This window comes from Enhydra lutris, unplaced genomic scaffold, assembly GCF_002288905.1.
Source record: "Enhydra lutris kenyoni isolate GAN:26980312 unplaced genomic scaffold, ASM228890v2 scaffoldscaffold17, whole genome shotgun sequence".
Taxonomy (NCBI): domain Eukaryota; kingdom Metazoa; phylum Chordata; class Mammalia; order Carnivora; family Mustelidae; genus Enhydra; species Enhydra lutris.
Genome location: NW_019154101.1, coordinates 17413910 through 17434363, shown reverse-complemented (window position 1 = coordinate 17434363; position 20454 = coordinate 17413910). Strand labels below are relative to the sequence as shown.

At 37.0% G+C, this 20454-nt stretch overlaps 1 protein-coding gene across 1 annotated transcript in view; it reads left to right on the top strand.

Annotated features, from left to right (window-relative positions):
• Positions 1–5489: 5489 nt before the first annotated feature.
• Positions 5490–20454, top strand: part of LOC111147543 (serine incorporator 1) — a 37613-nt gene continuing 22648 nt past the window's right edge. Inside the window, exon 1 of the mRNA XM_022503633.1 lies at positions 5490–5609. Within this exon, the coding sequence (XP_022359341.1) occupies positions 5571–5609 (39 nt within the window). The 5' untranslated portion in view covers positions 5490–5570. The remainder of the gene's footprint in view (positions 5610–20454) is intronic.

The following is a 20454-nucleotide window of genomic DNA, read 5'->3' as shown; positions in this document are numbered from 1 at the left end:
CCTGCTTCTCCCTCTGCCTGCCACTCTCCCTGCTTCTGCTCTCTCTCTCTCTCTCTCTCACTCTCTCAAATAAATAAATAAAATCTATTTTTTTAAAAGAATTTTATTTCCTAGAAAAGAAGATGGGTAGTTATTTTATAGAAAATTAGTATTCTGGGGCACCTAGGTGGTTCAGTTAAGCATCCAACTCTTGATTTCAACTCAGGTCATGATCTCAGGGTCCTAGGATCAAGCCCTGCATTGGGCTCATGCTCAGCACAATCTGCGTGAGATTCTCTTTCTCCCTCCCTCCCCGCTGCTGTCTCTAAATAATAAATAAATATATAAAGAAATCTTTTTTTTTTAAAGAAATTTAGTATCCTACTGATTTAAGTTCCTAATTATTGTGAATAAAAATTTACATTTTCTATTTACTTATGAAAATGGTATTTTAGTTCTAATTTTTATTATTGAGAAGTTATATAGTGAATTTTAAAAGTTTGCTTGAGAATGAAGCAGCTTCTAGACTTGAGGTGGCTTGGTAACTGAACTTCAGTTTTGTTCAGGTTTGATCCAAGACTGCGTTCTTCAGGGCTTTATGGTGGGAATACTGATGAGTAAATCTATCATGATATCTCCACTCCTTTTCTCAAGAATTGTTTAAAGCAGATACATATAACACAGTTCTGATCTTGAGACTGAAGAAGAATCTGATAACAGGTGGTCAGGGCTTCTGGAAAATACTTTCCTTCCTTGAGGGAAAGAGATGTTTGGTAAGGTGTAAGGAGGGTACAAAGAATTTCTCTCTCTTTCTTTCAAAATTATCAGGCTTAAGTGCATAATTTAACCAATCCTAGAACTGTTCTGCCTCCAGGATAGATTCTAAATGGCTCCATTCTCACCTCCTCCTGAAATGGGGTATTTAGTAAGATTTTAAAAAGAAAAAAAAAAATTCTCTTAACAAAACAATGTATGGCAGCTGTACTTTGATAAATTGTGTGAAAATTTAAAAACAGCAGTAACAACAAAAAACCTCGTTTAGATGAAGTCCGGAGGCCAGCAGGGGGAGCTCTTACATCTAGCACCAGTTACCAATTGCACACCCAACAGAAGATAGGGACCTTGCAAGTCCCTACCAGAGAAAGTAAGATTTCTTCTTGGCCTGGCAACAGACTAGCCAATGAAAAGCCGCTATACTTCAACCTCCCAATTTACTCCAATGGACTTTAGCCTTATAATAGTCCCTCCCAGCTACCTCTTTACAGAACACTCCTCTCCTTTGTTTCCCATACCTGCTTATGATTTTGCTGTAGCTTGCTTGTCCTGGATGGCAGTTCTCTGCTATTCCTGAATAAACCCCTTTGGCTGACAAAATAACTGGCAGTTTTATTTTCAAGGTTAACAGTTAATACAAATGAAGGAAAAGGCCTGTTTTGTCTTGTAGTTATTTACTTAGCAGGACCTGAAGCCCTTACCGTATTCTACCTTCAGTTTTATTGCGGAGAAAATTAGATGGAAACATTTGACTGAGAGCCAAACACAGGGTTTCAAACATTAAGAAACTATGGGGGTGGGGGGAGATACTAAAGAAAAAGAAAACAGAAGAAAAGTCCCTGTTATCTAGGAGTAGGTAATATTTATTGAGTACTTACCGAAGCCTAACACCCTTCTGTGCACTTGCTTGTTTCATTTAATCCACACAGCAACATTGTGAAGAAGGTACGGTTACTCTCCCATCTTAAAGTTGACGAATCTGAAGCAAAAAAATGAAATTTGCCCCAGATTACACAGCTAATTTGAGGTGGGTGTAGCATTTAAGCACAGGTATCCTTACTCCAGATTTAAGCATGTCTCTAAACACTTCCTCAACTCACATTTAATCCAAGGTTGTGTCTTTGGATTCAATGGGAAAAGTCCACCTTGTGGACTCTGTTTGCATGAGAGAGCTCCTTTTTTAAAGCATAATTCTCATGTATTACTATATTAGCCAACTCTTTTGTTTTTCTCTCTTACTGAATACTAACATTTGATACTGCTGAACTATGGTGCAGTGTCTAACCATGCCTGAATCAAAGTATTAGCCTAAATTATAAGAACTTAACATTTACCCTTCCTACAGTCTCTTAGATTTGATTTTTATGCAAAAATAAATTAGATGAAACCAATTAAATGTCTGAAGTAAATTAGCAGGCTCAAAACCACTTTACTCTGAAATATCTAAATGATTTATACAAAGAAAATTGTGTTTATTTGTTTAGTTTGTACTGGGTCCTTTGGATAATTGCTAATGGTTAATTGTTTCATTCCCCCCACTTAGATATGCATTGTGCAATGTGGGGTCTATCAAACTCTTGTAATGTGGCTGGTCTGAACTGAGATGTGCTATAAATGTATAATATAAACTAGATTTAGAAAACTTAACAAGAGGCATTCCAGGGTGGCTCAGTCTGTTAAGTGGCTGCCTTCTGCTCAGGTCATGATCCCAGGACCCTGGGATCCAGTACTGCATTGGGCTCCCTGCTCAGGGGGAATCTGTTTCCTCTCCCTCTGCCCCTGCCCCTACCCCTGCTCTGCTTTCTTGTTCACTCTCTCTCAAATAAATAAAATCTTAAAAAAAAAAAAAACGGAAAACATGAAAAATAATGTAAAACATCTCATTAGTAATTTTTATATTAATGTCATGTTGAAATTATATTGGGTTAAATTAGATGTATCATTAAAATATTAAAATTAATTTAATCTGTTCCTTTTTCTTTTTAATGTGGCTACTAGAAAATTTTGAATTATAAAAGTGGCTCACATTGTATTTCTACTGGAAAGTGATGATTTAAACATTGCCCTAATAATGTATTTAGTAAGAATTTAAAAATCTGATAAATGCATAAATAGAAATAGTTGGCTCCTTTCTACAGCCTAATAACATTTTTTTGGTGAATGAATGCTTGATTTTAATAGTTCTTCAATATATGATAACATTAAATTTTATCAACTCCTATGTGAGGACAATAAATCCTTAACATATTTTAGCTAATTGCCCTTGAGAAGCAAAATGTTTTAGAAATGCCATTAGCATTTCTTCAAGTAGTCATTCTAAATTATTATAAAATAGTATTTAAACCCTAGAAACATTTGAATTCTCTATCACTTCATTATTTACATTGTGAATATTTGCCTTTTTCCCTAAAGTTATATGTTCTACCTGAAATAAATATTATACTTTTGTACTCATCTACGTATAGACATATCTGGTTGTCATGGGAATTACTGGCTTACATTGGGCTGGGGGAGGGAAAAAAACCTGTGTGGAAAGAAAATTGTTCATAGGCTATCTTAATATTAAGGTAATAAATTAGGAGGGTGTTTTACCTTTATTATGTCTTGATTTTTAATTAAAAAATCAAAATATGTCTTCACTGACAAAAACATGTCTTTAATCAGGATACGGCCTCTTGCAATTCTAAGTTTATACTGACCCCTATAGGTTATTTTGTCCTAATCTACTCCTAGCTTATTCTTATTGAACATATGTTAAAATATTTAAACATGTTTACATTTAGAATTTAATTATTTTAGGATTAAAGTCATAATATAATTTTCATAGATCCTTTCTCTCCTTGTATTGTACAATATAAACTATGCATAAATTTTATTCATCCTTTAAGACAATTTATTTTGGGGGAAACTAGCTTGTATTTATGGTCTACAGTAGGCTTACACTGTGCTATAATTTATAAGACCACGTGATTATTATTTAATCCCCTCAACTCTTTAAGGTTGATATATTACTAACAAAGATTCTGAGATTCTGAGAAGTCAAGTACCTTACTAACACTATTTTCACAATGTATATTGAAAGCAGAATTTAAAATTCAGAAGAACTTGAAAGGAGGGGTGTGTAAATGATATTAACCACAGTGAGAAGTTAAAAACTAAGTCAATAGCTTCTCCCCACTTGATAATTTTTCCAGTGTAAGTTTTTTGGATTCATATTAAGGACTCCTGTAACTCTACAACATTTCTCTTTGGATATCTACCTCAATCCTCTTTTTAAAAATGACTTAAGTAGAGCCATTTTAAAAGGGAGCCAGAACAGCCATTTCTGGAGAACTGGTTTTCACATCCTGTTTCTTGAACCTTGAACTCGGCCAAACGGTCAACATTCAAGAAGTCAACAAGCAGGAGAATATCCCTTTTGAAAAGACTAATAAAAGTGAACTTTTGCCTAGGGATCACTTCACCTGACCAATCAATGAGTGCAAATCCAGCCCTACTTGTCAGCACCAATGAACTCTTCTTTAAAACTATTTACCCAAGCTTCCTCCTTTTTTTCTTCATGCAAATCCTGTCAACCTCCTGAAATCTGGACACTATTTGGGATTCTACATAAATCTGTGTACCCTGAATTGCAATTCTTTGATTCCAGTTAAATGCTTTGCTTCTTGAACTGGCTTCTTGTTTTCAGGCTGACATCTTCAACTCTAAGGGCAATTTAAGTTACTCTAAATTTTGCATCTCATTACTCTTGGTTTTTAAGCGTGCATTTTCACGTGCTGAGGGGTAGCATTTCTGAGACTTCAAGTTCAACATGCCCAAACTAAACCCATTGTCTTTTACCGAATTCCATTACTTCCTTTTTGCTACTTATTTAATGGTCACAGTTCTAGATTCCTAGGTGTTACTTCACTTTCACCCATCTAATTTTTGTAATCTTTATAAAACTGTCATTATTAATGACAAAGACTATTTCTATTTTATTTCTGTGCACCAAGCTGTTTTCCCAGAATATCTTTTTACATCACTATAAAAGAATTAGAACTTTATGTACACTCACTAGAGATGATCATTACCACTTAATTTGCAAGGATTCCAAATGTCCCCTGAACAGCTCATGACGTTCAATAAAATCAATGCCATATTTAAGTCTTTATAATCAGTATGTCTTTTCACCTAATTAAAATTTCTGAACGGGCAAACTTCCTGTAACATCTTAATTGGACGACAAATTAAAATGCGTGTCAACAACAAAAAAGTGATACAAAGAACTGTTAGTACCCAAACGAATGGAAATACCCCAATAGAACTTGTCCTAGGCAGTGGCCTGCAGGAATATCTGAGAATGTAAGTGGGGCAAAAAGACGCAAAAGTGTTAAAACGAGAAATAAGTGGACGAACGTATGAGCACCGAGAAGGCAATCCTTCAAAAGCAGTTAGAGGACAAAATCATCAAGCACCACCTCAGCCTCTAGTGAACCCAAACTCAAATAAACATTAAGCAATGGTGAGTTTTTCTCACATCGTTTCCTTAATGTGGCAAACTACGATCACTGCATTAGCCAAAAACTTCCACCCGCGGTGTTAAAAGAATTCTGCTCCGAAAGCCGCCCCAAATTCCAAGAATGCGCACGCGCAATCTCATCACGACGCCCTCCTCCGCCCCACCCAACTCAGGCCTCAAAGGAAGTGACGCAAAGCTAAGGGGCGGGGTGAGCTATGCGCCGGAAGTGGCTCGCAAATAGTAAATAAGGCCCGAAAGGGTGGAGAGTTACTGTCTCCATCTTGTTGCCTGCGGGTCATCCTACGACGTTGCGGAGATGGGGAACGTCTTGGGACTGTGCTCCATGGCGAGCTGGGTAAGGAGGTTTTTAGTGACCTTCATGGTGCTAAGCGTAAGAGGCGAAGGGGACAGGAACCCGAGCCGGGCTGGATGGGTTGCATAGGTAACGTGGTACCCCACCCAACAGGGAGTGCCTTCCGTCCCCATTTTCTCCCTGTATCCCGTGGTCACGCCAATTCAGCTTTAGGGCCCTGAGTCTTGCGTAGAGCTGTTAGCAGTGGCCGTGAGGAGCAGTGAGATGGAAAGTTAAACCCGGATGGGAGAAGCAAAGACAAGACAGCTGTAGTTTCCCACCCCCAACTGTCTTTCATGAGTAGCTTTCATGAAAGCTACTCCCCATTCTTCTAGGTCCCTTTTTGTTGCTCTTTTTCCTGTGTCTGCGTAGGCCGTCTCTACGTAGGTTTTAGGCCCATTCCGTGGAGTACCCTGTCTTTTTTCGTCCTGTTCCCAGCGACCTCAGACTGCAGCACTGTCATCCCTGGAGCCATGTCGGCCTCTTTGTTCTGTCGGGCGGACTCTGCAGTTAAACGCCCGCTATTTGGGACAGCTTGGTGGTAATATTTACTAATACTGTTGAGTCTTAGCTCTGTGGCTGGGTCCTCGACCTTCATGCTAGAAAGAAATTACTGTATTTCTCAAGTAATAAATGTATGTATCTGTAAAAACTGGTCAGTTCAGTGGTGTTACAAATCTTGTATCTTGACGTAAAGCATACTTCTGTAATCTGAAATTTCATGTTTACTTCGGTGTAGGTTGCATTTTAATTAGATAGCATCGTTAGAGTGATACCATTTTTCATTATAGTGATACAGTTTCTTTATTCAGGTGGTGCAAATAAACTTCAGTTTAAGATAATCATTACACCCCCCCCCAACAGCCTGCATATATTAGAGTTACTAAAGTTATTTTTAATTTTGGGCGAGGTATTTGCGTTAAAATCATATTTCTTTTATCCATGATTTCTAAATTCCACTTCTAACGCTTGTCGGATTTCCCAAATGATTCCCATTATATACACGAGTCAGAATTTTTATTATTTTACATAAATCACTTTTTTTTTTCATAAAGTTCTGATATTGCTTGAACTGTAAGTGTTAAATTTTAATAAAATAATACCTGGAGGTTGTTAATTCAACTGAGATCATTCTCTTGATTATATTTCTTCTTGTAGTTGGGCATGGAAAACAGTTATTTTTAATCTCAGTAATAAACTGGAATATCTACTTGAGTCTGTTTAATACAAAAGAGGCATAGGGTAATAAATGTATTACAGAATAATAAATTTTAAAACATTACTTTTATTTTTTGGGGGTAGGAAGAATGTGTGATTTGTAAAGTCAGATTTTGGCCATTTATCAAGTTGGCATGTTCTTTGTGTATAGTAAAGACTTAAAAGGAGGGATTCATGTTTCCAGTTTTGTTCTCCTCTCCAGAACCATGATGAACACCTTTTTTTTTCCTTCAAAAACAATTATGGTTGGGGGAGGAGTGTAAAGGATTTTTTTATATATATTTTTTATGTTTGTGTGTTTTAAATCAGAAAATCACTTTAGTGAACAATATGGAAAATTATATTCCTATTAAAATTTTTACAACTAATTCTTCACCTTTATTGACTAGAAAACTGATAAAATTGACACTGCATTTTAGTCACTGTTAATAAGTCACTATCTGGCAGGTAGGCTGGGTGGCCAAGGTTGATCTTAAGTGTGCTAGATTATGGTGGCTAGCCTAGGAATTGACTCTGTGTTATGTAATTCTATGTAGGATGTGATATTTCCTCCTTTCATTCTTGGTGCTTTTGTCTCTATTCATGAACTGTTCAATTTTAGTGTAGTTTGTTAGCAACTGGAAGGGATTTTGTCTTGCATTAAGTCCGATTTTTCAACAGTCTTAATAGTCAATATGCTTATTTACTTAAAGGTTTTGACAAATCCAAAACTTATTCAAATTTTTAAAAGTACTCAAGTCATTAAATTAGAACAGTTAAACTGTATCTAAACAAGGCTTACTTTTTACTCAGATTTTTTGAGGCTTAATCTATTTTTGTAAGGGTTTTTTTTTTCTGATTTATAAAACAGCTGTAGAAAATTTCTGAGCTATGAAAAAAGCACATAAAAGAAAAAATACATGTAATACTGTTGTGTATTGATTGGAGCTTTAATTTTTATTTTGAGCTTCTTTGCTAAGTGTCCTAGAATTAGATTGATCATAAATCTTGGTTCATGTGGCTGTCTTTTGGATCAATGATTACATTAACCACTTAAATATCTGGATCTTTCACCTAATCCTGGAACTACATTACCAGCAATTTATGCCTACTTCAGTGCTTTTTTTTTTTTTTTTTTTTTTTGTCCAAGATACTTAGTATACTTAAGAAGAAAGAGCTAGTGATTACTGCCTACCTATTTTGTGTCAGCTTTTGCTAGATTTTTATTTTTTAGTACAATGACTTGTTTTTGCAGAAATGATTCATAGTCACTGAACAGTCAAGCATAGCAGAGTACAAAGTTAGTGTCACACATACACAAAAATGCCACTACCAATAATATTCCTTCTCTCTGTGTATATGTACATAGATGGATCGTAGCATGCTAAACATGTATTTTTAAACAAAGCATTAAATCTAGTTTTTCTGGAATTTAATGAAAGAAAAATAAAAATAAAGGAGTTGTTGAACATTAAATAAACATTTCTTCATGAGGAGAGTTTTCTAAAAAGATTCATCTAAGGACATCCTTCTGTAGCAATGTTTCTCAACTGGGCACAGTTTTGCCCCCAAGGGACATTTGGCAATGTCTGCAGGGATCTTTTGCTGTCTAATTTGGGGCAAGAGGTGCTAATAGCATCTAGTAAGTTAAGGCCAGAGATACTACTAAACATTTTACACTGCACAGGATGCCTCCCCAGCAGCAGAGAATTTTTTGACCCAAGATATCAGTGGTGCCAGCCTTGAGAAATTCTGCTTTATCCTCTTCAGCTGGCCAGAGCAAAAAAAAATGGAATGAAATCTGAGTCTTAAGTGCTTTTAAAAAAGCATTTAATGAATCCTATTTTTATCTCTACCTTTTGCCTCAGTTATGGAGGCTACCTGGTGCCACCAGTTCCTGATCTGTTTAGGAATTCTCTACAAATTTTATTGCTTAACTTATTCCTTCAGTGGCTTATAATTCAACTTCCTAGGCCTTAAAAGGTCAAGAAGAACAGGAGGATAAAACCAGAAGTCTTTGACCTTTTAAGTTTATTCTTCTTTTTAAAAAGCCCTTTGTTTTTGTTTTTATCTTATTGGGAGCATGGGTAAATTCACATATTTAGTCTGCCATCTTTAACCAGAATCCCTTTGTATATTTGTTATTTTTTATATGTGACCATTATATTTTATAACCATAATAATCCTGGTTGTTTAGTTTTAGAACTAAACAAGTCATTTTTGAAGTGTTTCCTCGACCCTGTAGCATCAGCACACTGGAGACTTACTGGAAACACGAAGGCCCAGCATTCTGTTTTAATAAGCCCTCCAGGTGATTCTGATAACCTGCTACATTTTGAGAACTACTGCTGTACACATAAGTGGTGTCAAACCTCAAAGCACTTTTTAAACATGGCTTCTCCCAGTTTTGTTTTGTTTTTTAATTTAATGTTCTCTCCTAATTGACTAAATTTTGTAATACGTTAGATTTTTGAAGAATTCATGATGTTGAAATCTTTAAATTCTTCTGTATATAAAAATGTCTCTTACATTTCTGAGAGGCATTAATAGTATACCCATTTCCTTCAGAATTTAATAGTGTTTTCTGTGAATCCCATTTTATCTAACAACACTGTGATGTCCACTCCCTCCCAACACATCTCACATGTTCTGTTGACTTGTTTACTCTGCCTGGATATCTGAAGAGTTTTTACTTCTCTTTGAAATTAACTAAGTATGTCTGGCTTTAAATCTTTTATCACTTTTTTTGTCTAGAAAATAGTTTTCTCTGGAACAAACTGGGTTAAGCATCTGCCTTTGGCTCAGGCCGTGGTCCAGGTATCAGGCCCTTTGTCGGGCTCCTTGCTTGACAGGGAGTCTGCTTCTCCCTCTGCTTTTCCCTGGCTTATGCTCTCTCTTGCTTACTCTCTCTCAAATAAATAAAATCTTTAAAAAACAAAAAAGAAAGAAAATAGTATTCTTTTGGAAATACAGGTTCACTTCTTCATCTAAGGAAATTTTTCTTGGATTCTATCTTTGAATCTCCTTTTTGTTTGTTTATTTATTAAGATTTTATTTATTTATTTGACAGAGCACAAGTAGGCAGAGAGGCAGGCGGAGGGAGGTGCAAAAGCAGGCTCCCTGCTGAGCAGAGAGCCCAATGCGGGGCTCCATCCCAGGACCCTGAGACCATGACCTGAACCAAAGGCAGAGGCTTAACCCACTGAGCCACCCAGGCTCCCCCCTTTTTGTTTATTTAGAGGATTCTCTATTTTAAGGACACCAGTTACCTTTATGCTACATTGTCTTTGTTTTCCTTCCGTATTATTTTTTTTTTGTCATTTTTTTAGTTGTTAGAATTTACCTGCAATTCACACTTTGTAATATACAGGTCTGTGAATTTTGAGAAATCCTTTAGTTACATAACAGCTTCAGAAGAATTAGATTCAGAAGAATTTAGCACCTTAAATTCTCTCATCCCCATTCTTGGCAACACCTGTTTTTTCTCTTTCCAGAGATCATTCTTTCCAGAAAGGCATATAAATAGGATCATACATGATGTGGCCTTTTGAGTTGGGCTTTTTTTACTGAGTATAATTCATTGAGATTTATTCATGTTTTGTGTATTAGTGGTTTGTTCTTTTTATTTTTGTATAGTATTCCATTGCTTGGATGTACCACAATTTACTATCCATGTATCAGGTGAAGGAAAATTCTCGTTTGCTCAGGTGAAATATCTAGCAGTGGAATTGCTGAGCAGTATGACAAGCATACATTTGACTTAAAAGAAACTACCAAGCTGGTTTCCAAGATAGCAGTACCAATTTTCAATCCCAGCAGAGAGTTGTTAGTACTTGGTATTATGAGTTTATTTGCGTTGAGCCTTTCTAATGTGTGTGGTGGTATCTCATTAATGCTTTCAGTGTGCATTTCCTTACTAACTGATGATATTGTGTACTTTTCATGCACTTACCTGCCATCCTATATTTTCTTTCTTAAAATGTTCAAATAATTTGCCCAGTTTTTATTCTGGTTGGTTGTTTACTTAATTAAGTTTTAAAAATTCCTTATGTAGTCTCAGTACAAATCATTTATCAGCTACCTGATTCCCATATATTTTTTTCAAGTCTATGGTTTGTCTTAGTTCTCTTCAAGGTGTCTTTCAAAGAGCAGAAGTTCTTAATTTTGATGGAACCTAGTTTATCAATTTTCTTTCTTCTGAGGGTCTTGCTTTTCATATTGTATCTAAGAAGTCTTCAGTTAATTTTGATACATGGTTTAATTGTGGCTTAAGGGTTTTTTTGAGATTTCATTTATTTTATTAGATAGCAAGTATGTGGCAGAGGTAAAAGCTGAGCAGGGAGCTTGATATGGGGCTCAATTGTAGGACCCTGGGATCATGACCTGAGCCAAAGGTAGACGCTTAACCTACTTAGCCACCTAGGCAACCCTTACGGTTCTTCTTTTAGATAGATAAATAAACCACTATTTCATTACCGTTTATTAAAGAGATTATCCTTCTTATGTTGATTTGCTTTGGCACTTTAATCAAAAATCCTTTTACCTTATTTAAGTCTATTCTGAACTTTATTCTGTTCCATTTATTTGTACCTATACTGTTGCCTAAACCCACCCTATTTTGATTAGTGGTGATTTTAAAGTTAATCTTGGAAGATAGGTATTGTGTTTCTTCCAATATTGTTTTTCAAAATTCTTTGGGCTATCTGGTTCCCTTACCTTTCCACATAAATTTTTAAAGCAACTGATTTATTTCTACCAGCCTCCTGCTGGGATTGTGATTGGAATTTGGTTGACTATAGGCTAGTTTGGAAAGAATTGACATCTTAAAATATTGAGTTTTCAATTCATGAGCCCAGAGTATCTTGCCATTTATTTAAGTCTTTGATTTGTTTCATCATTGTTTTCTAATATTCATCATTTGGGATCTCGTATATATTTCATTAGATTTATACTTTAGTATTTCTTTTTGTTTAATTTCAGTTTTCAGTTGTTTTCTGTTGGTATGCGGGATTATGATTAATGTGTGTATAATGACCTTGTATCTTGGGACCTTATTAAACTCCCTTGTACTTCTAGTAGCATTTTCAAGTTTTTTGGGATTTCCATGTAAACAGTTATTTGTGAATGGAAGAGTTTTAGTTTTCCCTTTCCTGTGTATATTCCTTTTCTTTTAATTGTCTTCTTGTATGGACTAGAACCTCTAGTGTGAAGTTAAATATCTGTGATGAGAGCAGATATCCTTGCCTCGTTTTGACTTTTAGGGGAAATAGACTTTCACCATGGTGGCAGCTATAGATTTCTTGTAAATACACTTTATCAAGTTGAGGATAAGGTGTTTTCTTTGCAGAAAGTTTTGTTCGATCTGTCATGCGTGGCTATTGAATTTTGTCAAGTGATTTTCCTGCATCAGTTGAGATGACCATAAATGGTTTTTCCTTATTATGTGAATATGATGAATTGCATTGGTTGATTTTCAAAAATTCAATCAGCCTTAATTTTTCTCACTAAACCCTACCTGGTTACAGTGTATTATCCTTTCTTTATTATTTTATTTATTTATTTATTTATTTATTAAATTTTACTTAGCAGAGAGAGAGAGAGTGAGAGAGCAAGCATACAAGCAGGGGGAGCTGCAGGCAGAGGGAGAAGTAGGCTCCCTGCTGAGCAAGGACCCCTGTGGGGGGCTCTATCCCCAGGACCCTAGGACAATGACCTGAGCCAGAAGCAGATGCTTAACCAACTGAATCATCCAGGCATCCCATATAGCCTTTATTTTTAAAGGCTTTTTCTTAGGGGCACCTGGGTGGCTCAGTTTTGTGTCTGACTCTTAATTCCTGTTCAGGTCATGATCTCAGTGTCGTAAGATTGAACCCCGTGTAGGTCTCTGCAGTGAGCATGGAGTCTGCATAAGATTCTCTCTCTCCCTCTCCCCCGTCCCTCCCCCCACCCACTTGTACACTCATGCTGTCCTTCTCACTTTAAAAAAAAGGGGGGGTTCTTTAGAGTAGTCTTAGGTTCATAGAATAATTGAGAGAAAGAAAACAAAGATTTCCCATATATCCCCTGAACCTACATCCCCCAACAGAGTGATACATTTATTAAAATTAATGAACCTACAGTGACACATAATCACCCAAAGTCTGTAGTTACAGTATAGTTCCCTCTTGGTGTTGGACACTCTGGGAGTTTGGGCAAATGTATAATGACATGTAACCACCATTATAGTAGTAAACAGAATATTTTTACTCCCCTTAAAATCCTCTCTGCCATGCCTATTCATTCCTGTATCTACTCCAGTCACTGATCTTACTGTCTCCACAGTTTTGCCTTTTCCAGAATTTCATACAGTCGAGGTCATACAAGTTGTAGTCTTTTCACATTGCCTTCTTTTAGTTAGTAATACCCATCTAAGGTTTCTTCATGTCTTTTCATGGCTTGAGAGCTCCTTTGTTTTCAGCACTGAATAATGTACAATTTTTTAGATATACCACAGTTTATTTGTTAATTCACCTATGAAAGGACATTTTGATTGCTTCCAAGTTTGGGCAGTTGGGAATAATGCTACTATAAACATCCATTTGCAGGCTTTTGTATGTACATGAGTTTTAATATGCATTTCCCATATGCATATGAAATATGTGGAATGTCCTTTCATATGCTTATTTGCAATCTGTATAATTTGGTGAGGTGTCCAATGACCCTTTTTCTTTTTTTTATTAACATGTAATAATGTATTATTTGTTTTAGGGGTACAGGTCTGTGAATCATCTTCTTACACCATTCGTAGCACTCACCATAGCACATATCCTCTCCAATGTCCATAACCCAGCCACCCTATCTGCCCACCCCCCCCACCACCAACCCCAGCAGCCCTCAGTTTGTTTCCTGAGATTAAGAGTCTCTTATGGTTTGTCTCCCTCCCCAGTCCCATTTTGTTTCATTTTTCCCTCCTTTCCCCCGTAACCCCCTGCCCTGCCTCTAAAATTCCTCATATCAGAGAGATCATATGACAATTCTTTTTCTCTGATTGACTTATTTCGCTTAGCCTAATATCATCTAGTTCCATCCACATCATTGCAAATGGCAAGATTTTGTGTTTTTTTGTGAGCTGCATAATATTCCATTGTATACCACATGCACACACCACTTTTTCTTTATCCATTCATCTGTTTATGGACATCTAGGTTCTTTCCATAGTTTGGCTATTGTGGACATTGCTACTGTAAATATTCAGGTGCACATACTCCTTGAGATCACTATATTTGTATCTTTAGGATAAATACTCAGTGTGATTGCTGGGTCATAGGGTACTTATATTTTCAACTTTCTGAGGAACCTCCATACTGTTTTCCAGAGTGGCTGCCCCAGCTTGCATCCCCACCAACAGTGTAGGAGGGTTCCCCTTTCTCTGCATCCTCTCCAACATCTGTTGTTTCCTGACGGGTTAATTTTAGCCATTCTGACTGGTGTGAGGTGGTATCTCATTGTGGTTTTGATTTGTATTTCCCTGGTGCCAAGTGATGTTGAGCAGTTTTTCCTGTGTCTGATGGCCATTTGGATGTCTTTGCAGAAATGTCTGTTCATGTCTCTTGCCCATTTCTTAATTGGATTATTTGTTCTTTGGATATTGAGTTTGATTAGTTCTTTATAGGTTTTGGATACCAGCCCTTTATCTGATAAGTCATTTGCGAATATCTGTGGAAAAGCTTTTGATTTTGATGAAGTCCCAGTAGTTCATTTTTGCCCTTGCTTCCCTTGCCTTTAGCAATGTTTCTAGGAAGAAGTTGCTGTGGCTGAGATTGAAGGGGTAGCTGCCTGTGTTCTCCTCAACGGTTTTGATGGATTCCTGTCTCACATTGAGGTCTTTCATCTATTTTGAGTCTGTTTTTGTGTGTGGTTTAAGGAAATGGTCTAGTTTCATTCTTCTGCATGTAGCTGTCCAGTTTTCCCAACACCATTTGTTGAAGAGACTGTCTTTTTTCCATTGGACATTCTTTCTTGCTTTGTTGAAGATTAGTTGAACATTGAGTTGAGGGTCTATTTCTGGGCTCTCTATTCTGTTCCGTTGGTCTATGTGTCTGTTTTTGTGCAGTACTATACTGTCTTGATGATTACAACTTTGTAAAAGAGTTTGAAGTTTGGACTTGTGATGCTACCAACTTTGACTTTCCTTTTCAACATTCCTCTGGCTATTTAGGGTCCATATATATTTTAGGATTATTTGATTTGTTCCATTTCTTTGAAAAAATTGATGGTATTTTAATAGGGATTGCATTAAATGTGTAGATTGCTTTAGGTAGCATAGACATTTTCACAATATTTGTTCTTCTGATCCGTAAGCATGGAACATTTTTCCATTTCTTTGTGTCTTCCTCAATTTATTTCACGAGTACTTCATAGTTTACTGACTACAGATTCTTTGCCTCTTTGGTAGGCTTATTCCTAGATATCTTACGGTTTTGGGTACAGTTGTAAATGGGAGTGACTCCTTAATTTCTCTTTCTTCTGTCTTGCTGTTGGGGTATAGAAATAAAACTGATTTCTGTGCATTGATTTTATATCTTGACACATTACTGAATTCTTGGATAAGTTCTAGCAGTTTTGGAGTGGATTCTTTTGGGTTTTCCACATAAAGTATATCATCTGCAAAGAGTGAGCGTTTGACTCCTTTTTTGCCAATTTGGATGCCTTTAATTTCTTTCTGTTGTCTGATTGCTGAGGCTAGGACTTCTAGTACTGTGTTGAATAGCAGTGGTGATAGTGGACATCCCTGATATGTTCCTGACCTTAGGGGAAGAGCTGTTTTTCCCCATAAAGAATGATGTTTGCTGCGGGTTTTTCAAAGATGGCTTTGGTAGTATTGAGGTATGTACCGTCTATGCTTATATAGTGAAGTTTGGATCAAGAAAGGATTCTATATATTGTCACATGCTTTCACGGCATCTATTGAGAGTATCATATGGTTCTTGTTCTTTCTTTTATTAATATATTGTATCACATTGATTGATTTATGGATGTTGAACCAAACTTGCAGCCCAGGAATAAAGCCCACTTGGTTGTGGTGAATAATGTACTGTTGGAGCTTGTTGGCTAGTATTTTGGTGAGAATTTTCGCATCTGTGTTACTCAAGGATATTGGTCTGTAATTCTCCCTTTTGATTGGGTCTTTGGTTTGGGGACCAAGGCAAAGCTGGCCTCATGATGAGTTTGGAAGTTTGCTTCCATTTCTGTTTTTTTGGAACAGTTTCAAGAGAATAGGTATTAATTCTTTAAATGTTTGGTAGAATTCCCCTGGGAAGCCGTCTGGCCCTGGGCTCTTGTTGGGAGATTTTTTTATGGCACCTTCAATCTCCTCACTGGTTATGGGTCTGTTCAGGTTTTCTCTTTCTTCCTGGTTCAGTTTTAGTAGTTTATATGTCTCTAGGAATGCATCCATTTCTTCCAGATTGTCAAATTTGCTAGTGTATAGTTGCTCATAATATGTTCTTATAATTGTTTGCATTTCTTTGGTGTTGGTTGTGATCTCTCCTCTCTTATTCATGATTTTATTAATTTGGGTCCTTTCTCTATTTTTTTTTTTTTAATAAGTCTGGCCAGGGGTTTATCAGTCTTGTTAATTCTTCAAGGAGCCAGGTCTAAGTTTCGTTGATTTGTTCTACTGTTCTTTTGGTTTCTGTTTCATTGATTTCTGCTCTTTATTATTTTTTTTCTGCTGGGTTTAGGCTTTTTTTTTTCCCCCCTTCTGTTCTTTTCAGCTCCTTTAGGTATAGGGTTAGGTAGTGTACTTGAGACAGTTCTTGTTTCTTGAGAAAGGCTTGTATTGCTATATACTCCCCTCCCCCTTTTTTTTAAAGATTTTATTTATTTGACAGAGATCACAAGTAGGCAGAGAGGCAGGCAGAGAGAGAGGAAGAAGCAGGCTCCCCTCTGAGCAGAGAGCCTGATACAGGGCTCCATCCCAAGACCCTGGAATCATGACCTGAGCCGAAGGCAGAGGCTTAACCCACTGAGCCACCCAGGCGCCCCTATATACTTTCTTCTTAAGACCACCTTTGCTATGTCCCAAAGATTCTAAACAGTCATGTTTTCATTTTCATTTGTTTCCCCGAAGTTTTTAAATTTTTCTTTAATTTCCTGGTTAACCCATTCATTCTTTAGTAGGATGCTCTTTAGCCTCCATGTATTTGAGTTCTTTCCAACTTTCCTCTTTTGATTGAGTTCTAGCTTCAGAGCATTGTGGTCTGCAAATATGCAGGGATGATCCTAATCTTTTGGTACCGGTTGAGACCTGATTTGTGACCCAGGATGTGATCTGTTCTGGAGAATGTTCCATGTGCACTAGAGAAGAATGCATATTCTGTTGTTTTGGGATAGAATGTTCTAAATATATCTGTGAGGTCCATCTGGTCCAGTGTGTCATTTAAGACCTTTATTTCCTTGTTGATCTTTTGCTTAGATGCTCTGTCCATTTCAGTAAGGGGGATGTTAAAGTCCCGTACTATTATTGTATTATTGTCAATGTGTTTCTTTGATTTTGTTATTAATTGGCTTATGTAGTTGTCTGCTCCCATGTTAGGGGCATAGATATTTAAAATTGTTATTTCTTCTTGTTGGACAGACCCTTTAAGTATGATAAAGTGTCCTTCCTCATAGGGATGAGGAAGCCTTTGGCTTAATAGTTTTTGGCTTAAAATCTAATTATATGTTATAAGGTTTGTCACCCCAGCTTTCTTTTGATGTCCATTAGCATGGTAAATTGTTCTCCACCTCCTCACTTTAAATCTGGAGGTGTCTTTGGGTCTAAAATGAGTTTCTTATAGACAGCGTATTGATGGGTCATGTTTTTTTATCCATTCTTATACCCTGTGTCTTTTGATTGGGGGCATTTATTCTATTCACATTTAGGGTAACTATTGAAAGAAATGAATGAAAAATGAAAGAATGAAGATCTTAATCGAGTGCCATTCTTTTGTTTGTAAGGTGACTGTTACTGTATATTGTCTCTGTTCCTTTCTCATCTCTCTTAAGGCTCTCTCTTAGAAGACTCCGCTCAGTATTTCCTGTAGGGCTGGTTTGGTGTTTGCAAATTCTCTTAATTTTTGTTTGTCCTGGAAGCGTTTTATCTCCTTCTATTTTCAATGACAGCCTAACTATATATAGTATTTGTGGCTTGCATTTTCAAGCTCAGCTGGCTCCTTAATAATCGTCATTCTGAACTCTAGTTCTGACATATTACAAATGTCTGTATTGATTAGGTCCCTAGCCATCGGTACTGCCTTTTGTTCTTTTCTTTGTGGTGAGTTTTTCTGCCTTGTCATTTTATCCAGATGAGAATAGATGAATGAGAACAAAATACCAAAAGAGTAGCAACAACCTCAGGAAAATATACAGTAACAAATCAGAAGAGACCTGAAACCAGGGGGAGAAGAAAGGGGGGGAAAAAAGGAGGGGGATATACATACACACACATATACATATACATATACATATACATATACGTGCACTAATTAGACTGGTGAAGAGAACAGAGCCACACACTTGATTTTGGGTGTATTTTGGTCTGTTAGAAGAGACTACCTCCCGAAATTTTAAAGAAAGAAAACATATATATACAAAAATAAGGGTAAACAAGGTGAAGGGCTGGAAATGACTGTAAAGATGAAATTATGAAAAGATTCTAAACAAGGAATTGATAAGAAGTTGGTTGGGGAAAAAGGGAAAAAATGTGATCAGGCTGGAGATTAGAACATAGCCATGCACCAGATTTAGGGTATATTTTGATTAAAAGAAACTGTATCCTAAAATTTTAAAGAAAAATCTATATGTAAACAAAAAATAAGGTTAAATACAGTGAAGGGGTAAAATATGAGTATAACAAAGAAAAGTAAAAAAAGGTTTTTAAAAAGATATTGGTAAGATAAAATAGTTAAAAAGCCTTAAAAAAGTAAAGAGGAAAATTTTAAAAAATAGAATATGAAAAAGAATTTTAAAAATTTAACTTTGAAAGACTAAAGGATCATGGGAGAGAAGCTATGAACTCTATTTGTTGCTTTTCCTAGCTCTGGAGTTCTGCAGTTCTCACTGATCGGTGAACTTGGTCTTGGCTGGATGTTTTTGCTGATCTTCTCAGGGAAGGGCCTGTTGCAGGGGTTCTCAGATATCTTTGCCTGAGGCGAAATTGCACCACCCTTTCCAGGGACCAGCTAAGTAATGTGCTTAGGTGAGGTTTTGATAGAGCTTTTGTTCCCTGAACACTTTCTGCACAGCTTTGGAGGAGGAGAATGAAAATGGCAACCTCCAATCTGTGGCCCTGGAGGAGGCAAGAGCTCGGGGCCCCACTCCTCAGTGCACCTCCAGTGAAAAGCAGTCAATCACTCTCGTCTCCCTGGTCTCCGGCTGTGCTCTGTGCACTCCTGGCCTGTGACCGAGCATTTTTATCTCTGGTGCACAGCACCATTTGGAGTCTCCAGACCCAGCAGATTCCTGCAGCGCTACTGCACTGCTTCTCCCGGAGGAGGAAGGAGAGAGTCTCCCCAGATCTGCCTCTTGTGTGTTCTCTGCTCAAAGAGTAGTGGCCCGACTGTGCCTCAGATCACAGTTTAAAATAACCCTGAGCTGAGAACCCCCTTCATAGCTCCATCTCTGCAGCCAGCTTCCCTGCTCCAATACCTGGGAGCTCTGCCACACTGAGGCACCCCTGGTCTTTCTGTGACCCCATGGTTCCTGAGACCACACTGTCCCCATGAGGGTTCCACCCCACCCCACCCCCCAGGTAGCCTGTGGAGCGACATCCCTCAGTGGAGCAGTCCTCTAAAAGTTCTGATTTTGTGCTCCAGTGCTCCACTGCTTGCCAGTAGCTGGCCTTCCTGCTGTGTTATATCTTCCTGTTGCTTCAGATTCACTTCTCCACAAGTCCTACCTTCCAGAAAGTGGTTGATTTTCTGTTCCTAGAATTGCTGTTCTCTTCTAGCTCCTGTTGAGCTTGTAGGTGTTCAGAATGGTTGATAACTATCTAGCTGAACTCTTTGGACCTGATGATATTTCTGTCTCTTACTTCTCCTCCATCTTGCTCCCTCCTCTGTTTGATTCTTTTTTAAGGTAGAAGCTCAGATTGTTCCATTGAAATCTTCATTTTTGTCTAATGTAGTTATTTAGTACTGTAAGTTTCACAAATGTAATTTGTTATTTTCATTTGTTGTAATTTCTTTTTGGTATTTTTTCCCCTTGTGGGTTAAATAGAAGTGTGTAACTTAGTTTCCATATATTTTTTCTGTTACTGATTTCTAACTTAATTCCATTGTTGGTCAAGAATACATGGTGGTTGTTTGATTTGAGACATTTTGCATATTTATTGAAATTTGAGATTTGTTTTATGGCCAAAAATGTGGTCTGTTTTGGTGCATTCTGGAAAACAATTTGTGCCCTACTTTGGTTATATTGAGTATTCCCTAAATGTCAGGCACAATTAATTGATAATGTACAAATTTTCTTTATCCTTACTGATTTTTGTTTGGCTACTTAATGAGTGACTATAAATGTGAATTTGTTATTCTTTTCAGTTTTATTGTTTTTCCCTAGTGTATTTTGAAGTTCTCTTATTAAATGTAGAAATATGTAGGATTAGTGGTCTCCTCCATGAATATACCCATGT